Source organism: Haliaeetus albicilla, chromosome 11 (assembly GCF_947461875.1).
Source record: "Haliaeetus albicilla chromosome 11, bHalAlb1.1, whole genome shotgun sequence".
Taxonomy (NCBI): Eukaryota; Metazoa; Chordata; class Aves; order Accipitriformes; family Accipitridae; genus Haliaeetus; species Haliaeetus albicilla.
The window spans coordinates 25,229,538-25,248,471 of NC_091493.1; the positions used below are offsets into that span (position 1 = coordinate 25,229,538).

At 52.6% G+C, this 18,934-nt stretch overlaps 1 protein-coding gene across 10 annotated transcripts in view; it reads left to right on the plus strand.

Annotated features, from left to right (window-relative positions):
- DNMBP (dynamin binding protein) overlaps positions 1–18,934 on the plus strand; it is a 36,129-nt gene that overhangs the window by 8,492 nt on the left and 8,703 nt on the right. For 5 of the 10 annotated variants that reach the window (XM_069796704.1, XM_069796705.1, XM_069796709.1 and 2 more), the window contains 4 exons: positions 419–597; positions 2,986–3,108; positions 3,670–5,616; positions 18,686–18,873. In XM_069796704.1, the coding sequence (XP_069652805.1) occupies positions 453–597; positions 2,986–3,108; positions 3,670–5,616; positions 18,686–18,873 (2,403 nt within the window). In that variant the 5' untranslated portion in view covers positions 419–452. Of the gene's footprint in view, positions 1–418; positions 598–2,985; positions 3,109–3,669; positions 5,617–8,424; positions 9,762–13,832; positions 14,011–18,685; positions 18,874–18,934 lie in introns of those variants that run through there. The other 5 variants (XM_069796708.1, XM_069796712.1, XM_069796713.1 and 2 more) reach the window with 5 other exon arrangements.

Here is an 18,934-nt window from a genome sequence, read left to right on the forward strand (position 1 = left end):
CCCATCCCACCAGAGCATGTGTGGTGGGACTGTGCAAGTGCGTGGTGCTGTCTGCCCACCCAGCCCTGGCGGGCTCAGGGCCCTGCCCTGCATGTCAGGGAAGTGCTGAGCTTCCTCCCCTCCTCATGCTTCCTTCCTGACAGGAATTCACTTCCAATATTCTTGCTGCTTCTCCCCCCTTTGCAGCAAAAACACGTGTCCCCACAGAGATAGCCAGAGGGGCTGGACAAGGCAGGTTAGACCGTGGGGGCTGTATTGCTGAAGACCCTTGGCTCCTGTGGCATGCTACGTGGCAAGGGGTTTCAGGGAGCTCAGCACAGGACCCCCTCGCACTGTTCCTGCTTCTTGTGCTCAGGAAGGGTGTATCTGTGATAATTTCAGGTGTTTCTGGCTGCTAACAAACTTCCTGCTGTCTCAGCCTTAGGCACTGATTCACCTTCAGACCCCGCGCAATGGAGGCTGGCTCTGTGGTACGAGCAGTCTTTGATTTCTGTCCCAGCGTCTCTGAAGAGCTGCCCCTCTTCGTGGGAGATGTCATCGAGGTACTGGCCGTGGTGGATGAGTTCTGGCTCCTCGGCAAGAAGGAAGGTGTCACAGGTAAGAGCTGGAAATGCCTGCACCTGGATCCACAGATGTGCCAGCTAAACGGCCACTCTTTGAGCGCACCTTCCCTTGGCCAGTGCTGTGCAGGACCAGATTTGATTTACTAAATCTTTCATGGGACTTTGCTTGGGTCTGAGGGTGCAGGTTGCCCACCACTAGTCTCCTGCCAGCTTTGCATCAACTGTTCAGACAGCTTGTTTGTTGTTTTTTGAGAGAGATTAGTGGAGGGTCAGCTCTCAAGGAGATGAGAGCTTCACAATACTAGTTGCTCCATCCTCTGTGGTGAGACAGCCCATTTCCTGGCTAGTTTATGCGCTGACCCACTGTGGCAGTGGAAGGGGAGGGAGGAAACAGATGCATTGAGAGTGGAAATGCATCCACATCCAAGTGACCTTGTCAGGTCAAGTCAGTGGGAGACACAGTGACAGAGTCCGTGTGTCCCTCCAAGCCTTCTGACTCAGTCCTACTTCCTCCTTTCCGCTTTAAAGCATATTCCTGCACAAGCTGCCATCAATATCTGGGTGCCTGAAGTAGTGTGCAAGTCTCTCAAACTTTTGGAAGGGTGTGAGAAACTTCTGAAGCAGCGAAATGCTCTTAGTGGAACACTTGAAGAGTCTCGTAGTCCCTGTTTAAGCAGCTCTTTCTCATCTTAATACTGATGTTGAGAGGATGTATGAGCTCTCAGGGAGATGAAAACCAGGCCACTTCAGAGCATAAGCCTGACTGTCTTCAGCATGAGGGTGGGACTGGAGTTTCATCCCTGGCCATGGAGATGGAGCTGCTATTGCAGCAGCAGTCTGGGCTCTGCTAAGAGCTGCGAGCTGTCTCCTGGCTAAAACAAAGATGGACAGGAGCAAAGGTGGAGAGGAGGACTTCTCTCCTGTGCGACACTTAGCTGATAAATGGCACTGAATGAACGCATGCCTGATCCTGCTGCTGAAGTCCCTGAGCACAGATTACTTCTGCAGAAATCGCCAGTATACTTCACCACAGTTTTGTCTCCCAGCATAACTGATGCACTTGTTCTCAAGAGGATGAAACTATTAAGGAATAATAAACATGTGTGTCGTAGCTCAAAGATAAAGAAACCCACTGAAGTCAAACCAAATGGTTTTTAACGACCTTTAACTTAAAACCCACTTGGAGTCCTGCTTTCCCTTGGAACAGCTGTTGTAGTTTTCTGCCCAATTTTCTAAACTAAAGTTGTAGGGACTTGAAAAAGTGCTTTTGAATAGAAGCTGTGAAGGTGCTGCAGCCTACCAATAAGAAATAATACTGAGTACTCTGTGGGGAATAATTAATGTAGCTCCATGACTTCCTTTGTAGCAGCATTAGGTTGTTTCCACGTACAGAGCAGGAAACTGAGACATGGAAAAAGAGGTAGAGTAGGTTAAAACTGTGAAGATAGCCACTGAGGCTGGCAGCCTATGGGCTGCTGGTTGCACCTTAGGTTAACGACAGCAGATGCCAAACTGCCTAAACCCAGTGCAAAGTTCAGGGTGTCTAGGATATGGTGTCTCCAGGTTTTATTGGAGAACATGGATGCCATATTGGGTCATTAAGACTGAATGCTGGAAGTGCTACTAGCCCATACTCCATCATAGCCCCTTGCCACAAATTATAAAAGATAGGAATGACATTTTTAGTGGCCTTTGCAGTGGGCTCTGCCATGTCCTCTGCTCCCGGGACTGAAATCAGTAGCTGAGTGATATCTTGTGATGGCCAACAAGTGCGCACTGCCTCGTCTGGCTGTGGCCTGTTCAGAATAGGTAGGCATCCAGCAATAGGTGCCATGGTGAAATAGGTGCAGAGAGGTGATCAAGTGGGGAAGATCCCTGGAGCCTCAGCAGCACTGAGACTGACAGAGCCTGTGACTCGCAGACATGGCCATTCCAAGTGTGGTGGCCTGACTCCTGCGCTGAGCCCGTGCAAAGGCCCAGCCTTACAGAGTGAGGAGCACCAGGTGGATGTGCCCAGGCAGAAGACACTGGTCTTGTGATACAGCACTACTGGATCTCTCAGTCCTCATCATGGCTCTGAGCTGGGAAGCAAGCAATGAAAGCAGAGAAAACCTAGCATGTCTGTTCCCAGAAACTCCATGCTGATGGCACAGTCCCAGTAATAAGCACAGCCTGTTGGTTGCCTGGAGTGAGCCAAGGGTGCAAAGCTTTTTGTTCTCTGTTAGCTATTAAGCATTTAAAACCTCAGGAATTCCTGACTGCCAGACTTATTCCTCTTCCACCATGCTATTGAGGCACCCTGGGTAGCTGGGCATTCTCCTTTAGCAAGAGATGAATAGATCTCAAAATCTGGAAGGAGGGTGGAGGGAGTGGTGGTGGGCTACAGGAAAGACTCATTGCTGACAACTGCTTCTTGTTTTAGGGCAGTTTCCTAGCAGCTTTGTGGAACCTGTGGATATTCCCCCTTTGAAGCAGGGAGAAAAACTGTTTGTTTGTACCAGTGACTTCATATCTCAAGAGCCAGGGAGCTTGTCATTGCAGAGAGGTAATCTCCATTCCTTTCCTTTTCTTTGTACCTCATAGCCCTCACCTGTCCTTCCAGAAACATGAACCTAGTCACAACATCCTGCCCAGAGTGACAGGAGAGAGAGAGGAATTTCCTAACACCTCATGACATGGGTCATGTCAAATCCACCATGGACCTTTGTGCTTCTGCCACTCTGATACCAGTTTCTCATGATCTATCATTACTCTTGAAACTCCAAAAGTTGGAGTCATCTGATCATAGTAAACTTACAGCTGCCCTTTAACTGCCCTCTAATCCCCAAATCTTAGACTTGCATTTGGGAGAGAAATCAAATCAAACCTTTGGTGCACCTTCATGGCTTTGCAGCCAAAACTGTATCTTAGATATGCGTGTGCAAGAGACTGCTGATGCTTCATGCCTTACCTCCATTTTGTTCTCTTGTGCATCCCCAGCATGCACTACGCTCTGTGCAGAGTGCCAGACCTCACCCACAGCCAGGAGGGACATGGGGAGACAGGAATAAGAGGTGGGAAGCAATCATGAGGGCAGTTTTGTACTGGTGTGTCTCATTCTCTGCAGGAGATCTGGTGATCCTGGGGGGGTCCCTGGCCTCCAGCTGGCTCCAGGGCCGAAGCAGCTGGGGTTCCAAGGGCTTTTTCCCCTCATCATGTGTGCGGGAGCTGTGCCTTTCAGTTCGGAGCCGTCAGCTGTCCCAGAGCGCTCTCTTGGAGGTGCCTGCCTACTCACTGGGCCAAGCCCGGGCCCTGATGGACCTCTCTGCTCAGCTGGAGGAGGAACTGGACTTCAGGGAAGGGGATGTGATCAACATTGTTGGTGTCCCAGAACCTGGCTGGTTTGAAGGTGAGCTCAGAGGCCACAGGGGCATCTTCCCAGAGGGTTTTGTGGAACTGCTTACTCCTTTGCGAACATCAGGAACCTCAGTGGATCCAGAGCCCACAGGGACTTGTGACACCAATGGGACAGTGGAGATGCCCCCCAAGGAGGAGGAGGAGGAGCCAGGGAGCACTTATGGTGTTGCCCTCTATCAGTTCCAAGCCCTGGAGTCCAAGGAACTGGATTTTGATGTGGGTGACAGGATTCGGATCATAGGCATTCTGGAGGATGGCTGGCTGGAGGGGGAGCTGAGGGGGAAACGTGGCATCTTTCCACACAGATTTGTGAGGCTGGAAGCGTCTGAGGCTTGCAGGGAAAAGGCAGGTGCTGGGGATCCCCAAAGTGGAGGCAGCTGTGGAGTGACTATCCATCAAGACTCGGAAAGCACCTGCTCCAAAGCTCTTCCTTTGCCAGGGAAAGATGGCAAGGACAAGGAGGATGGCTCGACTGCACATCCTGAGCCGGATGCCATTTTGTCTCACAAGGCAGAGATGTCAGAGGGTCCTCTTGGCACTGACTTGGGACAGCATCAGGCCTTTCCCAGCACAGGACACCAAGAGCCATGTCCCAAAGGCACAGCAGACTCCATCCCCTTTGACCCCACGAAGACGGTCAATGGTGTTCTCCCCTCTGCTCAGCTGCCTCCCCAACGGGGCAACAGGCCTGGCCAAGCCAATGAGTTGGAGCCTGGGGGGACCATTTCAGCCTCCCCAGGGAACTCAGAAACTCACACCCTGCCTGAGCATGATGGGGACAGTCCCACTGTACCCTCGCAGGCACCCTACTCCCCCCGAGATCCTTGCAGGAGCCAGATGATTTCTTCTCCTAACAGTTGGGCAGCATCCGAGCCCCAGGAGAGCCAGAGTAGTGCCCAGGACCTGGATGATTGGGTGGATGGTCATCAGGAGAAGTCCAAACCCTGTTCCTCCAGCTTGGGAGCTGCCCAGGTGGGCTTGGACACATGGGCTGGGAGCTGGGGGGAATGCTGCCCGCTCACAGTGCAGGGGGACGGCTGCACAGACCTCGACTCCAAACTGACAGAACAGCTGGCACAGTTTGAGAAGAGTCTGTCGAGTACCGGCTCTGAGCAAGACAAGGTCTCCCGCCACTTCTCTATCTTGGACTACAGCTCTGAGAAGGACATTGTCCGTGGGTCTCCTGAGTGTGTCCCCCAAGCCAGGCAGCCAGAGAGGAGGAAGGCCCTGAGGCCACCTCCTCCTCGGCCCAGCAGCCTTGCAACAACCCCTGTGCACACGCTGGGTGGCCAGGTGCCCAAAGGCAGATCTCTGTCCTTCTCGGTCAAGCCCTCCCGGCCTGCGCCCCGGCCTCCTTCAAGCAACCAGCGGAAAAACGTGGCCCCTGTGCAGCTTCAGCCCAGCACTCAGGAGCAGCGGGTGGAAGAGGGACGTGAGGACTTGACACAGGCAGGATCAGCTTCCCCCCACTCCATTCTGCTGACAAGGATCGGAGAGGTAGAGCGAGACCTGGAGGCTTATGGCAAGACCCGCGCTGAGCTAAGCCTGATGCTGGAGGAGCAGCAGGATGAGCTGGTGAGAGCAGAGACCCTGGAAAACCTTGATTTCTGTGACTCCAACATTGAGAGCCTCAGCGTGGAGCTGCAGGAGCTGAGAGGTGAGTGCAGCAGCATAGGATGGGGGTCCTTCAGGGGGACAGCTGGCCCCTGCTGTGTACAGGCACTGTTGGAGCCAGTCTTTTATTTCCTCCTTTAATTCCTGATGTTGGTAGTTTTGTAAGCGTTGTTGCAGTACAAGTCATCGTGATTTTGCCTTGGAGAACCAATGTCATTCTCTGGACACCCCTCAGCCCTGGCCTTCCCCACCCCCTTTTCCTTCCAACTTCCCTATCTCCTCTTCCAGCCCCACTGTACATTCAGAGCCCTCATCTGATCCATTCCCAGTATGTCCTTGCTCTCAAGCAAAAACACAAGTGCTGCAGGTTCAACCTCCCTGCCTCATCCCCTCTTAGCTGTAAGGGAGTGAGCAGGAGCTTCAGAGTGGCTTTGCTGGTGGTCCTGCAGTTGAGATTTGAGTCAATGTCTGTGGTGTGACTGCCCTCAGCCTGTCAGCATGCTGGATTTCCTGCGGTTTCTGCTCTGGTGGTGATACAGACGTTTGGGGATTTGTCACTCAGATCAGAGGGGATGCATGGAAGTGCATTGACTCTGGCCTGGGAGGGGGATGCATTAGTGGGCGAAAGGTAAAGCCTGCCCCTCTGCTTCTGCCATCCAGGACAGGAAAATGACACTTTGCTGTTGGTAACGGCAACAAAGAGCTTTAAATTATGGCATGTCTGTAGCTGAAAAGGTGACTTTTGTCCATGCAGCCCAGAAAAGTTACTCAGGAAGGAGAAATTTACCATGATTATATCAGCACGTTTGTGCTCTGAAACCCAAAGATGCCATATAAATATCAGTGCTGTTAATTACGTTATACTTGATATTACAGTAGACAAAGTGGAAAGATGCGACCACGTACATCTCCCACAGTCCCTTCCCCAGCTTCTCCCAGGAGCTCTGACACTGCAGTTCTGTTACCGAAACCCACGATGTGCAGGAAATGTGGGCACTGCATGCGGGAGGTGGAGTGAAATGCCAGCTGCTGCCTGGGGATTACTCACTCTGACTTCATTGCCTCCATCCTCCCACTGCTTAATCAGCGCTGGGGAGCCCAGGCGCTTTGCTGCAGGATCGTGTCTGATACAGAGCACATGGGAACGAAGGCTGACACAGGTGCATCAGGGAGACAGGGTGACAAACAGCCTCCACATCAGTGGCATGCAAGAGGGATGCTTGGAAGGAGGCTTAGAGAATTTGAGGCTAGATGAAATAACTTGAAGGTAGGAAGAGGAAAATCTAGGCTGGATCTCAAGGGAAATTTTCTGATGGCATGGATATTGCTAGGAAATGTCTCCTACTGTCCCAGTGCTTCCTGACAGAATACGGATCCTGTGGAACTCGTGCCCTATTGGTTACTGGAACTGGAAGTTTTAGGCAGGAACTAATGCACTATCCTGAGACATTCTACCCATCAAGTTATCCCCTTGGTAGTCCTAGGGAATTTTTCACCACTTCAAGAGACCTGAGGATTTATAAGTAGCCTCTCTGGTCCTATGATAAAAATATGCCCTATCCAAGCTCTGTCACATCCCTCCTGCCACATAGGAGTGTGGCCAGAGAGCATGTCTCAGGCTTGCTAGCCCAGTTTTAGTGCAGCAGGCCAGATCAGTAATGTGGTGTTGCATGGGCTCAGCAAAACATGTTTGTGCCATGCCTCAGGCATGGCCTCTGCCTTCCTTCCGTTAGGGGCACGTGGGGGCATGCTGGAGGAAGAAAAGCTTTCACTGAGCATTGACCAGCAAACAAACTAGGGCTGGCATAGTCCTGGGAGAACCTGGTCCCTTCGTGCGTCCTTTGGGGAGCCAAAGGAAGAGCAGAAGGTATGTGGTTTTCTAAAATACATGTTTAAAATCTGCAGGTTGCCTCTTTGACATCTTGGGTGCACACTGGGGGATTTGCTCATCACCAGGCTTGGGCAGGATTAGTGCTTGCCCTCCTAGCAGGAGGGTCCATTGTTTTTATTTTTGTCTTCTACTAGCTGGGAGCATTGGCTGTGCATACCTAATGAGTGTTGCAAGAACCTGAGATGTGGATAACATTCACCCACTCTCCTGGTTTCTGTCTGGGGCATGTTGTGGTCATCTCTTGGTTTCTCATAGGAGCTCCTGTGTTTGGCATGGAAAACTGGGAATATGTTGCACCCTGCAGTGAGAGGAGTTACTGGAGCACATGTTTCTATAGCCTGGAAACTTACATTGTGTGTTGGCACTGGACTCCGTAACCTAGACAGTCCCCTCAAGCCTTTTCCTATCAGTGGGGGGACCAGCCATTCACCTCGGAGCGGGGAACTGGGCAGCTGTGGCTGCGTGGCACTGTGTAGGCACCCCTCGGGGATGCTCTGTCACGCAGGGAGCTGCTCATCTCTGGCTCTTCCCAGGACCTGTGGTGAGGGCTGGGAAAAGGATGGGCTCAGCATCGATTTGAGCCAGGGGCAACACGAAGGCCTTGGTTTTCCCCCACGAGGTGTGGAGCAGGGCCCAGTCTCTGCTAGACCGCGTCATTTAGCCTCCATGCCAGCGGGAGCATGGAGGCAGGGCAAGGAGATCGGATATCCCATCTCTGGTCTGTGGCTTCCCGCAGTCTCACACGCCGTCTGTTTCCCTTCCCTGAGGACGTTGGTCTCGGGGCAGGGCCTCCGCATGCTCCAATGCCGTCGTTTTCCCTGCCTCCGAGTGGCCTCCGAGAGGCTTTGGCAAAGCCGCGGAGCCGGTTTGGGCGGTGAGAGCCTGCCCAGCCCCAGCCTCCCTCCTCGGGGCTGGTTACTGATTACTTTGGGCAGCAGGTGGAGGAGGCTGGGGCTGGCAGCGATTGGGCCCGTGCCTCTTCCTACCCTTGCTGGCTGGTTTCAGGAAGGGACGCCTGCGTTTCACTTGGGACGGGAGCGCTGGAGCAGAGCAGAGAAGCGGCGTCAGCCCGGGATTGGGCTCGGGGAGCAGGTAGCGAAGGGAGTCGGCACCTGCGCCACACCGCAGCAGGACTATGTGCAGTTATCCTGGGACAAAACACGGCGTGGAGGATCCCAGGCAGGAGCCACGGCTCCTCGGCTGGGAGTATGAGGACTGTTGTGCCGTGCGGAGAGAGGACGTGGCTGGGGTGGCCGCGCTGCGCAGTGAGGCTCGCTGCAATGACAGACCCAGGGTGAGGAGGCAGTACCCGGGCTGCCGGGGAGCGGACAGCAGCAGGGACGGTTACAGGAGAGGGGAGGGCACCTCTGTGGACCAACGGAGCATGAATGGAGACTGTGGAGGTTTTTGGAAGGGAGATACCCAGTACACAGACTGCAGGAGAGCAGACGGTGCTTGGGAAGGCAAAAGCCAGGATACAGAGGGTAGAAACTATAGGGTGTGTGAGAGGGAGGACATTCAATACAGAGACTGCAGTTCTGAGTTAAGAGAAGGGCGATACAGAGATGACAGAGTACCTGGGCAGTATAGGGAGAGGGGAAAGCAGTATGGAGAGGGTGGAGGCCCTGGAGACTATAGGGAGGGGGGAAGGTGGTATCAGGAGGACAGAGATCCTAGGGACTACAGTAAGGATGAAAGGCATTATGGGGAAAAAGAAAGGTGGTATAGGCAGGAGAGGGACTCTGGGGAGTATAGGGCAGGGAGAAGGCAGTATAGAGAGGATGGAGGCAATCAAGTATATAGGGAAGGGGAAAAGGGGTATAGAGAGGATGGAGGCTCTGGGGCATATAGAGAGCAGGAAAGGCAGTATATAGGTGTCAGGGACCAAGAAGACTTAGAGTGGCACAGGCAGCCGAAAGACCATGTCGTGGACCGCAGCAGTCTGGACAGAGGTTGTGAAGCTCCTGCATTCGCGATCTGGTCCTCAGGAGACGGTAGAGTGAGCCTGGGGTCAGGCACCTGCTACACGCAGTCCAGGATGCAGGACATGGACTACGATGGCTGTGGGGAGCTGGAAGGAGCAGCCCCAGGGCCTGGGATGCCAGCCAGGAGCAACGGCAGAGCAGAGCGCTCGAGGGTACGCACGGGCCGGCCAGACTGGAGCCAGGTCTGGGAGCAGGAGGCCGAGGAAGCAGACAAGGCGGGCTCCGTGCTGCAGCGAAACAGCTTCTACAGACGGACGGCTCCCAGTGCCCTGCGGCACTCGGAGTTTGTGCAGACCAGAAAGGAGAAGCAAGGTACATGGGGAAATGCTGGGCAGTTGCCTTGGGTGTGCCTTCGCCTTGCCCTGGCACTGGGGCAGCACTGGGACTCTGGCACAAGCGGGTGCCTGGCAGAGCCAGGCTCTTGTAGTAAACCCTGGGGCTTGCTGAAATGGGCGTCATCATCATCACCCCTCTGTAGAGTCCTCTACATGTTCTGCAAGGGCTTTTGCCCCGCTTTTGTAGAGGTCCAGATGGGAGGGAAGCCCAGGCAGCAGAGGCCCACGGCTCACTGCTGTCCTTTCAGTTGCTCCGCATCTGTGGCTCAAGTGTTTTGGGTACACCCTAAATCCTGTGGCCCTGATTTGTCTGCTCTCTCAGGGCCCCAAAGAGGTTTCTTATAGGGGAAAGGGTGAGGTGTTGGGGTTATTCCCACTGCCTGTTTTACTTTCATAACCTATCGTGAACAGATTGTGTGTGTAGGAACCAATTCCTGACCCTGCGGAGGGCGAGTATGGCAGCTGTCTGCAGGCAGCACGAAGCAGGAAATAGGGGGGAAGTTGTTGTAGCACTCAGACGTATGCAGAGGGCAAGTACTTGTAATTGCATGATTACACATGGGCAGGACACCGGGGCATCTGTGCATTAGGGGGGGCTGTTGCAGATAGGAATGGTACCTCCTGCATTGCCAGCCCCTCCATACCGTAGTGGTCCCTTGCCCCTGCTACAGCAGTTGCCTGCCCTGTGTCCTGGGTCCCCGAGCCATCCCTGGGTCTCCAGTCCCATCAACCAGCACCCTGGAGCTGGAGACATACTAAAGCTGGAGGGCTCAGGCTGTCTTGGCATGGGCAGAATCGTCCCACTGATGGTGTGGCTGGGACAGTCAGCTGCAGACAGCTTTGTGGGGCTTGGTTCATTATTGCAAGAATTAGTTTGTCTTGGGGAAGGGGCAGCAAGGCGGTAGGGACTGAAGGAGGCTTCTTGGTGGACTGGCCTCCCTGTTGGGCAGCTGTGTGACTGAAAACCTGTTTGCTCCTGCACCCTTTCTGCCAGCGTCTGTCTCGGGCAGCTGTGTGTGAACTCACCGTGAGGGGGGATTGAAACACAAAGGGAAACAGCACTGCAGTGCAGCAGCCAAAGAGGTGGCAGAGCTGGAGGCTGCAGCTGCCTGTCAGCTTAAACAGCGTGAAATTTGTCCTCTGGAGGTATTTGATTAAGCAGGCTCCGTTGGCTGCCATTTCTGCACTCTTGGGCCACCCTTGTAGGGTGGGACTTTGCTCAACTGTGTCCCCAGGGCAAGGGGAGGGAGAGGCTTTGCAGTGCCAGCATGTCCAAAGGGCAGCGGGGAAGCTAGGAGGAGCCAGGAGGACCAGAGCAGGGGGGGAAATGGCCCACAAAGCCTTAGGAGGCTGGAGCAGTGCTGGCCTGGCCAGCTTTTGCAAGAGTTAGTGGGACAGACTGCAATGCTGGGCGAGCACCTTTGCTCCTCTGATGTTAAATATGACATTGTGTACACCCATGCTTGCGCTGGGACCAGGTGTTGGATTTTTTTTTTTCCCTGCTGTGGCAGGCTCAGGGGCAGGGGAGCGGCTGCAGGAGGTGTGGGGTGTGATGTCCTCACCATCAGGGCTGGTGTCCCACAGCAGGAAGGGGAGGAGGAAGGCTCCAGGTGTTCTGTAACACTGTCCATCCTGTGGCCCATTTCTGGCTGCAACTCCCTGTAACATTACTCCTCCTGCCCTGCTGGGGCACAGGGCTGCACCAGCAACAGCCCTCCTTGGCAAATACGCTTTGCTGCTGTAGCTGCTTCAGTGTAAGACAGCACCAGCACCTTTTTGCTGCCTCAGCGTAAGACCTCACCAGTGTCTGGGAGTCTCCCCAAAAGCCCTCCCATCGCACGTGGCAGCAGACACCCTCCTGCCCAACTGGTAGGAAAAAAGTCTCTGTTTTTCCTTCTGTGTGTGCTCCAGGCGCCTTTTCTAATGCTGTCTACTTCTCTCCCAGGTTCCTCCTACTGTCCACAGAGTAACAGAATTCAGGACTTGAAAGCCCCGCTAGAGATGACATGGCCTGATCTTTTCCATAAGCAGGGTTATTACACTTCTTACAGATTTCTCTGTGGTGCAGCCCCATGACAGCTACTTGGTTAGAGCACCTCTTCAGGGATGAGACTCAGATGTGTCTGCCTGCCACATCAACAGAAGGAGAACCCGCCTGTCATAGCTCTGCTGCTTAGTCACCATCACTTTTGCATGTTTTGCATGCTAATGTGTTGCATTTAAGCTCTGAACCCTAACTTTTTTCTACTAAATTAAAGCTCTTTAGTTGATGGTCTTTTCTTCTCAGGCAGTTACTGTAATTCAGTAATTTTTCAGTCTTCAGTTTTTCATAGTGAATAGAGTCGTAAAATACTCCTAGCAAAGACTCACAAGAAGACCTTTCAGTGTTTCTTTTTCCTGTCCTCGCTCATTTTTCAGTTCAGACTCTTAAAACAGCGGACTTCAGAGCTGCATGAGGTGTTCTGGGTAGGTGTCAGCTCTTGCTCGCACAGAGGTACATATTGCTGCGCTCCCGTGCCCTTGTCCGAGGACCCCAATCTGCCTCTGCAGAACTTGGGGAACTTGAGTTTTGGACAAAGGATTACACCGCAGAATACAGCCCTGAGTGTGGCTGCATTTCTTGTCCCCGTTAATACAGTAATGCATTTGTCTGCATTAAACCTGCTTGGTTTGAATAATTCCATCTTATTCACTCAGTGACTCACATGCCTCATCTTTATTTGCGATCCTGTTGAATTGATGTTCAGTTTTCTATGTGACAGCAGTGATTTTCCATTTACTTTAAAAATATTATATAGGATCAGCTCAAAATACAGTCCTTGGAGAATCTGATTAGGAATGTCATCTTTTCTGGATATTCTCCACTGGCAATGGGGTTTTGAGGTGCCAGTTAGCAAAGTCATATTTCTGCTTTTTAGATGGAAAGAAACAGAATATGTATTGTATAAATATATTTCTGCCTTTTTGCCAAATTTACCAAGAATTTTACTACCTTTGCTTACTTGTGGGATTGCATCATTGAAAGGGTTTCTTTTGTCCTAGGTGGAAATAGAATTCTACTTTTGCTAATTTAAAAATAAAAAATGGATTCTTAATTTTGCCATCCATGGATTTTTCTTGATATCTTTATTTTCTCAGTTTTTCTGTACTTCCAAGGTCCTGGCGTGTCTATTGTCTATTATCTGGTTTTCTGTATTCATTCATTTATTTATTTATATTTGCTGCCTTTATTGAAGCACAGATCCAGGATGGATTTTTCATCAACATTGTTCTCTTTCTTGATTGCATAACCGTGTTTTTTGCATTATCTATTTAAAAATTTCTTTTCTAGAACTTGCAGCTTTCATTCTTTTTCCCATCAGTGTTTTTGCTCACAGTCACTTTTGTGGATGCTCTGCCTCAGCTTTGGAAGGTTAGCTCTTTGCAGACCATCATATTACTTCACTTTTTTCTGCGTGACCATCCCCTGTTCCCACTGAATGTGGCGGGGCTGTGTTGGGACGATGGCTGTCATCTTACCTGGCATAGAGACCTCCCCACCAAGCAGGCTCTGCACGAGACATCTTTGAGATATCAAGCCGTTCCAGTGGCCTGGGAGAAGTGTCCCCAGCCTGTTTCTGTTCATCTCATTTTTGTGGTTTGTCCAGATTTATCTCCTGCTCCTCAGTCTCGGGACTCTGCCAAGGCCAGTGGCCGAATTCACTTCTGTGGGCTGAAGTCATCTTTTGCCACGGCATGTCTCTGCTGCACCCCCAGCTTTCTCCTAAGGAGCAACAAGACACTGAATATATCTAGTCTGTTGCTTTTGGAGCAGTGGATATATTCTGTTACAGGCTTATTACCAATGTCCGGAGTGAGAGTTTTCACCCCAGCCAGATCCTGCTCCTGGCAGTGAGTTTAGCCTTTTGCTCAGATTAATTATTCCCTGCCCTAGTTTCATCCCCTCTCTTCTCATGGTAGGCAGTGGCTCCTCCCCTCCTGGCGTCCACATACTTCAAATATTTGCAGCTGGTTTGTTTTGTCCTGAGTCACTGCTTGACTCTGCTGAGCTGTGAGCCTGGGGCTGGGCTCGCCTCTCGGCTGGGTGCAGCTCCGTTGGAGATTCATTTACCGAGCTGGTGCGAGGGGTTGTCCTCAGCGCTGATGGGCAGCACGTCCCTCTTCAGATTGCGTTAGCAGCCTGGGCGCCCTGCGAGGCTGCGCTGTGCCACGGGGGATGCTGGCAGGTGAGCCCCAACGAGGAGGAGTCGGGGGCAATGCAGCCCTTTGGGTGAGCCCCCCAGCCCGTGCGTGATGGACATGCATCCCATTGGATCTGGATCTTCACGGGTCAACTCTGCTTCCGGAGTGGGGCAGGGAGAAAACCTCAAATTGCATGTGTGCGTCCGCTAGGAGATTGGGTAGTAAGAATTAGAAGTTTTCTTTGACTGGAAGACAGTCGGTGACAGTGGCATTTCTGAGATAAGCAGGATGAGCCATGTGATTGCAATATTAAATCATGGCCTCCATGGGAAGGGCAGAGGTGGGAGTGTGCTCCATCTTGACACCTCACTGCCAGGGGCTGGGTTACAAGTCAGTGTTGAATCTCCCATGTGTCAGCAGGCAAACTAGCAAAGCTCAAAAGCAGGTGCTCCTGGGAGGCTGTCGCAGACCAATCCAGAAAGCCAAGGACTTGTTGCAAATTTGCCACAGGGGACAGAGAAAATGATGTTGTTAGAGGTTTTAATTTAGAGAGGTAGATTGCAGAGCTCACACAACCTACAAGAGAACAAAATTTGAGTCTCTGAAAATTGCCATTGAGAACATTGGGTTTGGAAATGTATTTCTGAATGCCCGTTTGGCATCCATGTCATGGGTAAACACGAATTTGTCACTGGATTGGAATTTGGTGGCTTCATTAGAAATGCCAGTCGCATTCCTGCAGGCTAACAGAGCCCCCTCCAGCTGTGGTGTACCTCTTCGTGCTTCCAAAGTTGATGGGCGTGATGACTCGGGTTGAAATGTAACATTTAAATAGAAAATCTGTGAAGTAAAATAGAGATCTGTTTAAAAAGCATTTACTAGATGACCAAAACCCACAGTTGTGAAATGGGTGGGTTTAGTTAAATGCTTAATAAGCCTCGTTTAGGGAAAGCTGCTATTAGACATACAAGAATGTGTGACAAACAGGAAAAAAGAAATTGATGGCAATCAACAGAGGTGGTATGAAATACAAAAAGTGAAAGTTTTATTTAAATGTGTCAGAAACAAATCCTAAGTATTATACATATTGGTCAGATAGAAGAGCCAAGTATTAAAAACAAATTCTGTATTTGAATTTTTTGAACTGCGAGTGTTTGGAAAGAGGCAGGATGACTTTTGAGTTCACTGCTGAAGGAGGATGCCGGACTAGTGGTAAACAGCAAGAGTCCTAAGAGACTTGGCTGCAGCATAGCCTTGTTTTTAAACAAATCTTGAAATACTCAGAAAGAGCAAGAAGGCCAGAGGAGAATTAATCTGTTTAAGTTTTCAAAATAATGCAAACACTGATACAGTATAAGTGGGTAGAACTGGTGGCCAGCATTGTGCCAGGTCAAGCAAGCTGAGCTGATGACTACTATGGGCTTAAAACCTGTGCAGGGAAGGTTTTGATTTTCCTTCCACAGGCAGGGATTTGAGACTTGCAGAGGAAGGGTGCTGTGGAGCTGGCAATCTCATGAGTGTCAGTCAAAGCCTCGCTGCAGGGTGCTCTCTGAAAGGGCTTGACCTAGATTTACTTGCCTGGGATTTGCTTGGTGGAGCGTGGGGAGCTGCTGAATTTGCTGGCGGCGTTGGGCATCCCCAGCTCTGTTTTGGTGAGCTGGAGCCAGACATACCCTGTGGTTGCAGTTTAGCTATGGCTAAAGCTGAGAGCACAGCCAGATTGTTTGGTGGTGGTACAGTAAGTTCCCTGAGATGTCCTGTACAAAGCTTCATCTGGTGGCATTTTGCCTGGGGATAAATGCAAAATCCTATTCTTTGACCAAGGCAAACGTAGTCTTTTCCATTTGTCATCCTAAATGCTGCTGCATGGGTCATTTCTGGCTGTTGTTCTAGCTGGTCTTCATTTTCAAGATTCTTCCCAGGCCACCCCATGCTGTGGTATCAGCTCACCCGCCCACCTCGCCTGGGTTTCACACACCTGTTTGCATTTCAGATTAACACCTTCCTGTTTCTTCCATGTTGCCCTCCCACTTGAGCTTGCTCCCCTGCAAAACAAATGCCATTCCTTAAAAAAAAAAAATCCTTCTTTAAAATAACTCATTTGTTGTTACTTTCTTAAGTCTTTGAGCTACAGAGACCTGCTGACTGTATTATTTTGGTGTTTCTTTGTCCGTCCTGTACATTTTTCTGTCTTTTATCCTGTTCAGGCTCCAAGTGCTGTGTCTCAGGCAGGGTATCCCTGTTGGGTTTGTAGAGGAGCTTGCACGGCAGGGTCTGGCCTGCTACTGAGGCTTTGCAGATGCTGTGGAAATGCAAACAGCAAATGTTAAACCCAGTGGCTGCTCCCAGGCCCTCCTCACAGACTCCTGCTGCATTTGAGTTGATAAAGTTCATAATTGGGGACTTAACCTGGTGGGGAGCCAAGACAACCATTGACTTAATCGAAACCAGCCTTTCCCCTTATGCAGGGTGACTCTGGTGGGGGTATTTTTAAGGATGCTTGCCAGTAGGAATCAGTGAATCTGGTCTTCCCAATATGCCATAATTGCTCACTAAATATAGCGCTGGTTGTGCCGCTAAATCCTGCTCTGCGGAGCTGGCCCTTTTGGCTCTCCCCAGGCTCGATTTCAAGGCAGGGCAGCAGGGACGCCTGCTTAGAGAGATGAGTATCTTCCCTCCCCTGTCGAGGGCATCTTCTGAGCAGAGTTTCAGATGAGTTTCCTGTTTGCTGCGGCTGAGGGAGTGTCTGGAACTGATTTGGAAGTGTGTGCAAGAGGCACACCTGTTCTTCCTCAGCCCAGGTAGCTGTGGGAAGTTGCTGTTTGATGCTGATGCTGCTGGTTTCTATTTGTCGCTGCTGGTTTCTATTTGTCACTGCTGCTCTGCAACAGGAGGGACTGGAGACTGGCACCGTTTCAGCTAGTTATGGGCCAAGTTGGTTGTTCCTTCTCTTTCCTGGGCTGTTTCAGTGCAAATAGCCGAGCCTGGCAAAGCAGCAGGCAGGTTGCTTAGGCTGAGGCAGAGATTTCCCATCTCACGTTTCACACTGCCGTTGGTTACTGCCGTCACCTGGCAGCGCAAGGCTGGTGGCTGTGGAAGCAGCTGGGAGCACGGGGGTCTCTTGGGGCTGTGCACGGTGGGTGCCAGGGTAAGTCCCAAGCCCTGCTGGGTGTCCTGGGGAGTCCAGCTGAGCCTGCTTTTAGAGCTGAAGCTGATGGCAGGGTTGTCTCCCCCAGCCTCAGCCACCATTGCCTACAGCTGTAACTGGAGAGGTCAGGGAGGTGGAAGTGCCTGGACTGCAAAAATTTTTTTACAAATGTCTGAGCTGGGGCATGTCCACAACTAATACAATCCCATTGAGAGAGAGCAGCTGGAGATCCATAGGAGATGGCTGAAGTGGGATGGGCATTTGTCAAATCAGCAGTTGGCCTTATATCAGGTATCTGAGGCAGGCTGGGGTGCTGCAAGGGGCTCGGGGGTCCCCTGGGCCTCAGCTCTGCAAAGCAGCCATAAAACAGGGGAGACCTGAGTATTTCTGGGCCAGAGCCTGCCTCAGAGGGGTGTCCCAGGGAGGGGCTAGAGAGGGGCTCTCCCGAATTTGGGGGCTGGGGGAAGGTACTGTTGCTGTGGTTGTGGCCAGAGGGCACATGCTTTTAGAAGCAGGCAGGTGGGGTCGAAAGTGGTTAGCCCCAGGAATCTGCTGGGGGATAAAATGTCTCAATGAAAACTGGAGGGGGCTGGGCCGGCCTGGGAGCTGCAGGTAGGAGAGAAAACCAGGAGGAAAAGCGGCCGCCGGGGGCCTGGGACGGGGAAGAGGAGGGTGGCCAGCTGCCCGCACACCCCCAGGCCCCGCAGGCAGGGCGGCCCCGCAGGCAGGGCGGCCCCGCCGGCCCGTGCTGCGCGGCCCGGCGCCCTGCCAGGGCCCGGCCGGGAGGCTGCTGCGGGGGCGGGCGGGGGCGACGACGGACAGTGGCCTGGGCACAGAGCAGGTCCCTGGGCTGTACGGGGGGCCTCTCCACCCCGGGGCCGCCTGCCGTGGCAGCGTGGCCGCCCACGGGCTGCATCCAGCCACCCCGGGCCTCTGGGTGCCCACCCCGGCCTCGGCAAAGGCCGCCGCCGCCCCGGCCCTCCGGCCCTGCCTTGCGGTGCTCGCCGCGGTCCAGCTCCAGGCTTTGCCTCCGGCAGCCCCATTGTGGGTGCCTGAGGCCTTTTCAGCCATTCAGATGGAAATGCCGCAGGGCTGGAGAATGGAGACCCTGTTCGCAGCCTGAGGGGAGGGGGCAGCCGCCATTGCCCGGCTGGCAAGAGAGCGAGGAGGGGAGCAGGGCTCCCCTCCCCATCGGCTCAGGCCCACGGAGTCTCCCGGAGCGGCAGAGTTGGAGAGCGGGGGTAGGAGAGGCGTCTGGACCCGGCCGGCATTGGGGCACGAGTGTGGAGCAGGTTTGTGTCGCTTGGTGCCTGCTGTCCCAATGCTGGGGCATTGCAGTGTTACTGGTGCTGCGAGGGCGGGCTGTGGGAGCAGACCTGGGCTCCCTGCTGCCCTGGGGCTGGGAGAGCCAGGATTAGCCCCTCCAAAAAGGTCCCTGCATGGACAGTCCCTCTCTCTAACAGTCCTATTTGGCAGTCTTACGGGTTGCGTATGGCACAGTTCAGGTGCTACTTGTCTCCTGTCCTTGCATGCTTGCTGGCGGATGCTGATCTTGCTTGTCTGTCTTGCAGAGATGACTCTCCTGTCCTCCCAGACACCATCCCTGGAGACCTCCTCGGCTGCCACTGAGAGCCCAGAGCAAAGGATGCTGGAGAAGAGGTCCAAGGTTATTGAGGAACTGCTCCAGACAGAGCGGGACTATATCCGAGACCTGGAGATGTGCGTGGAGAGGATTATGGTGCCCCTGCAACAGGCACAGGTAGGAGTGCCCAGCTATGATACAGCACTGGTGGGATGGGGTGAGGATACTGAGTCCACTT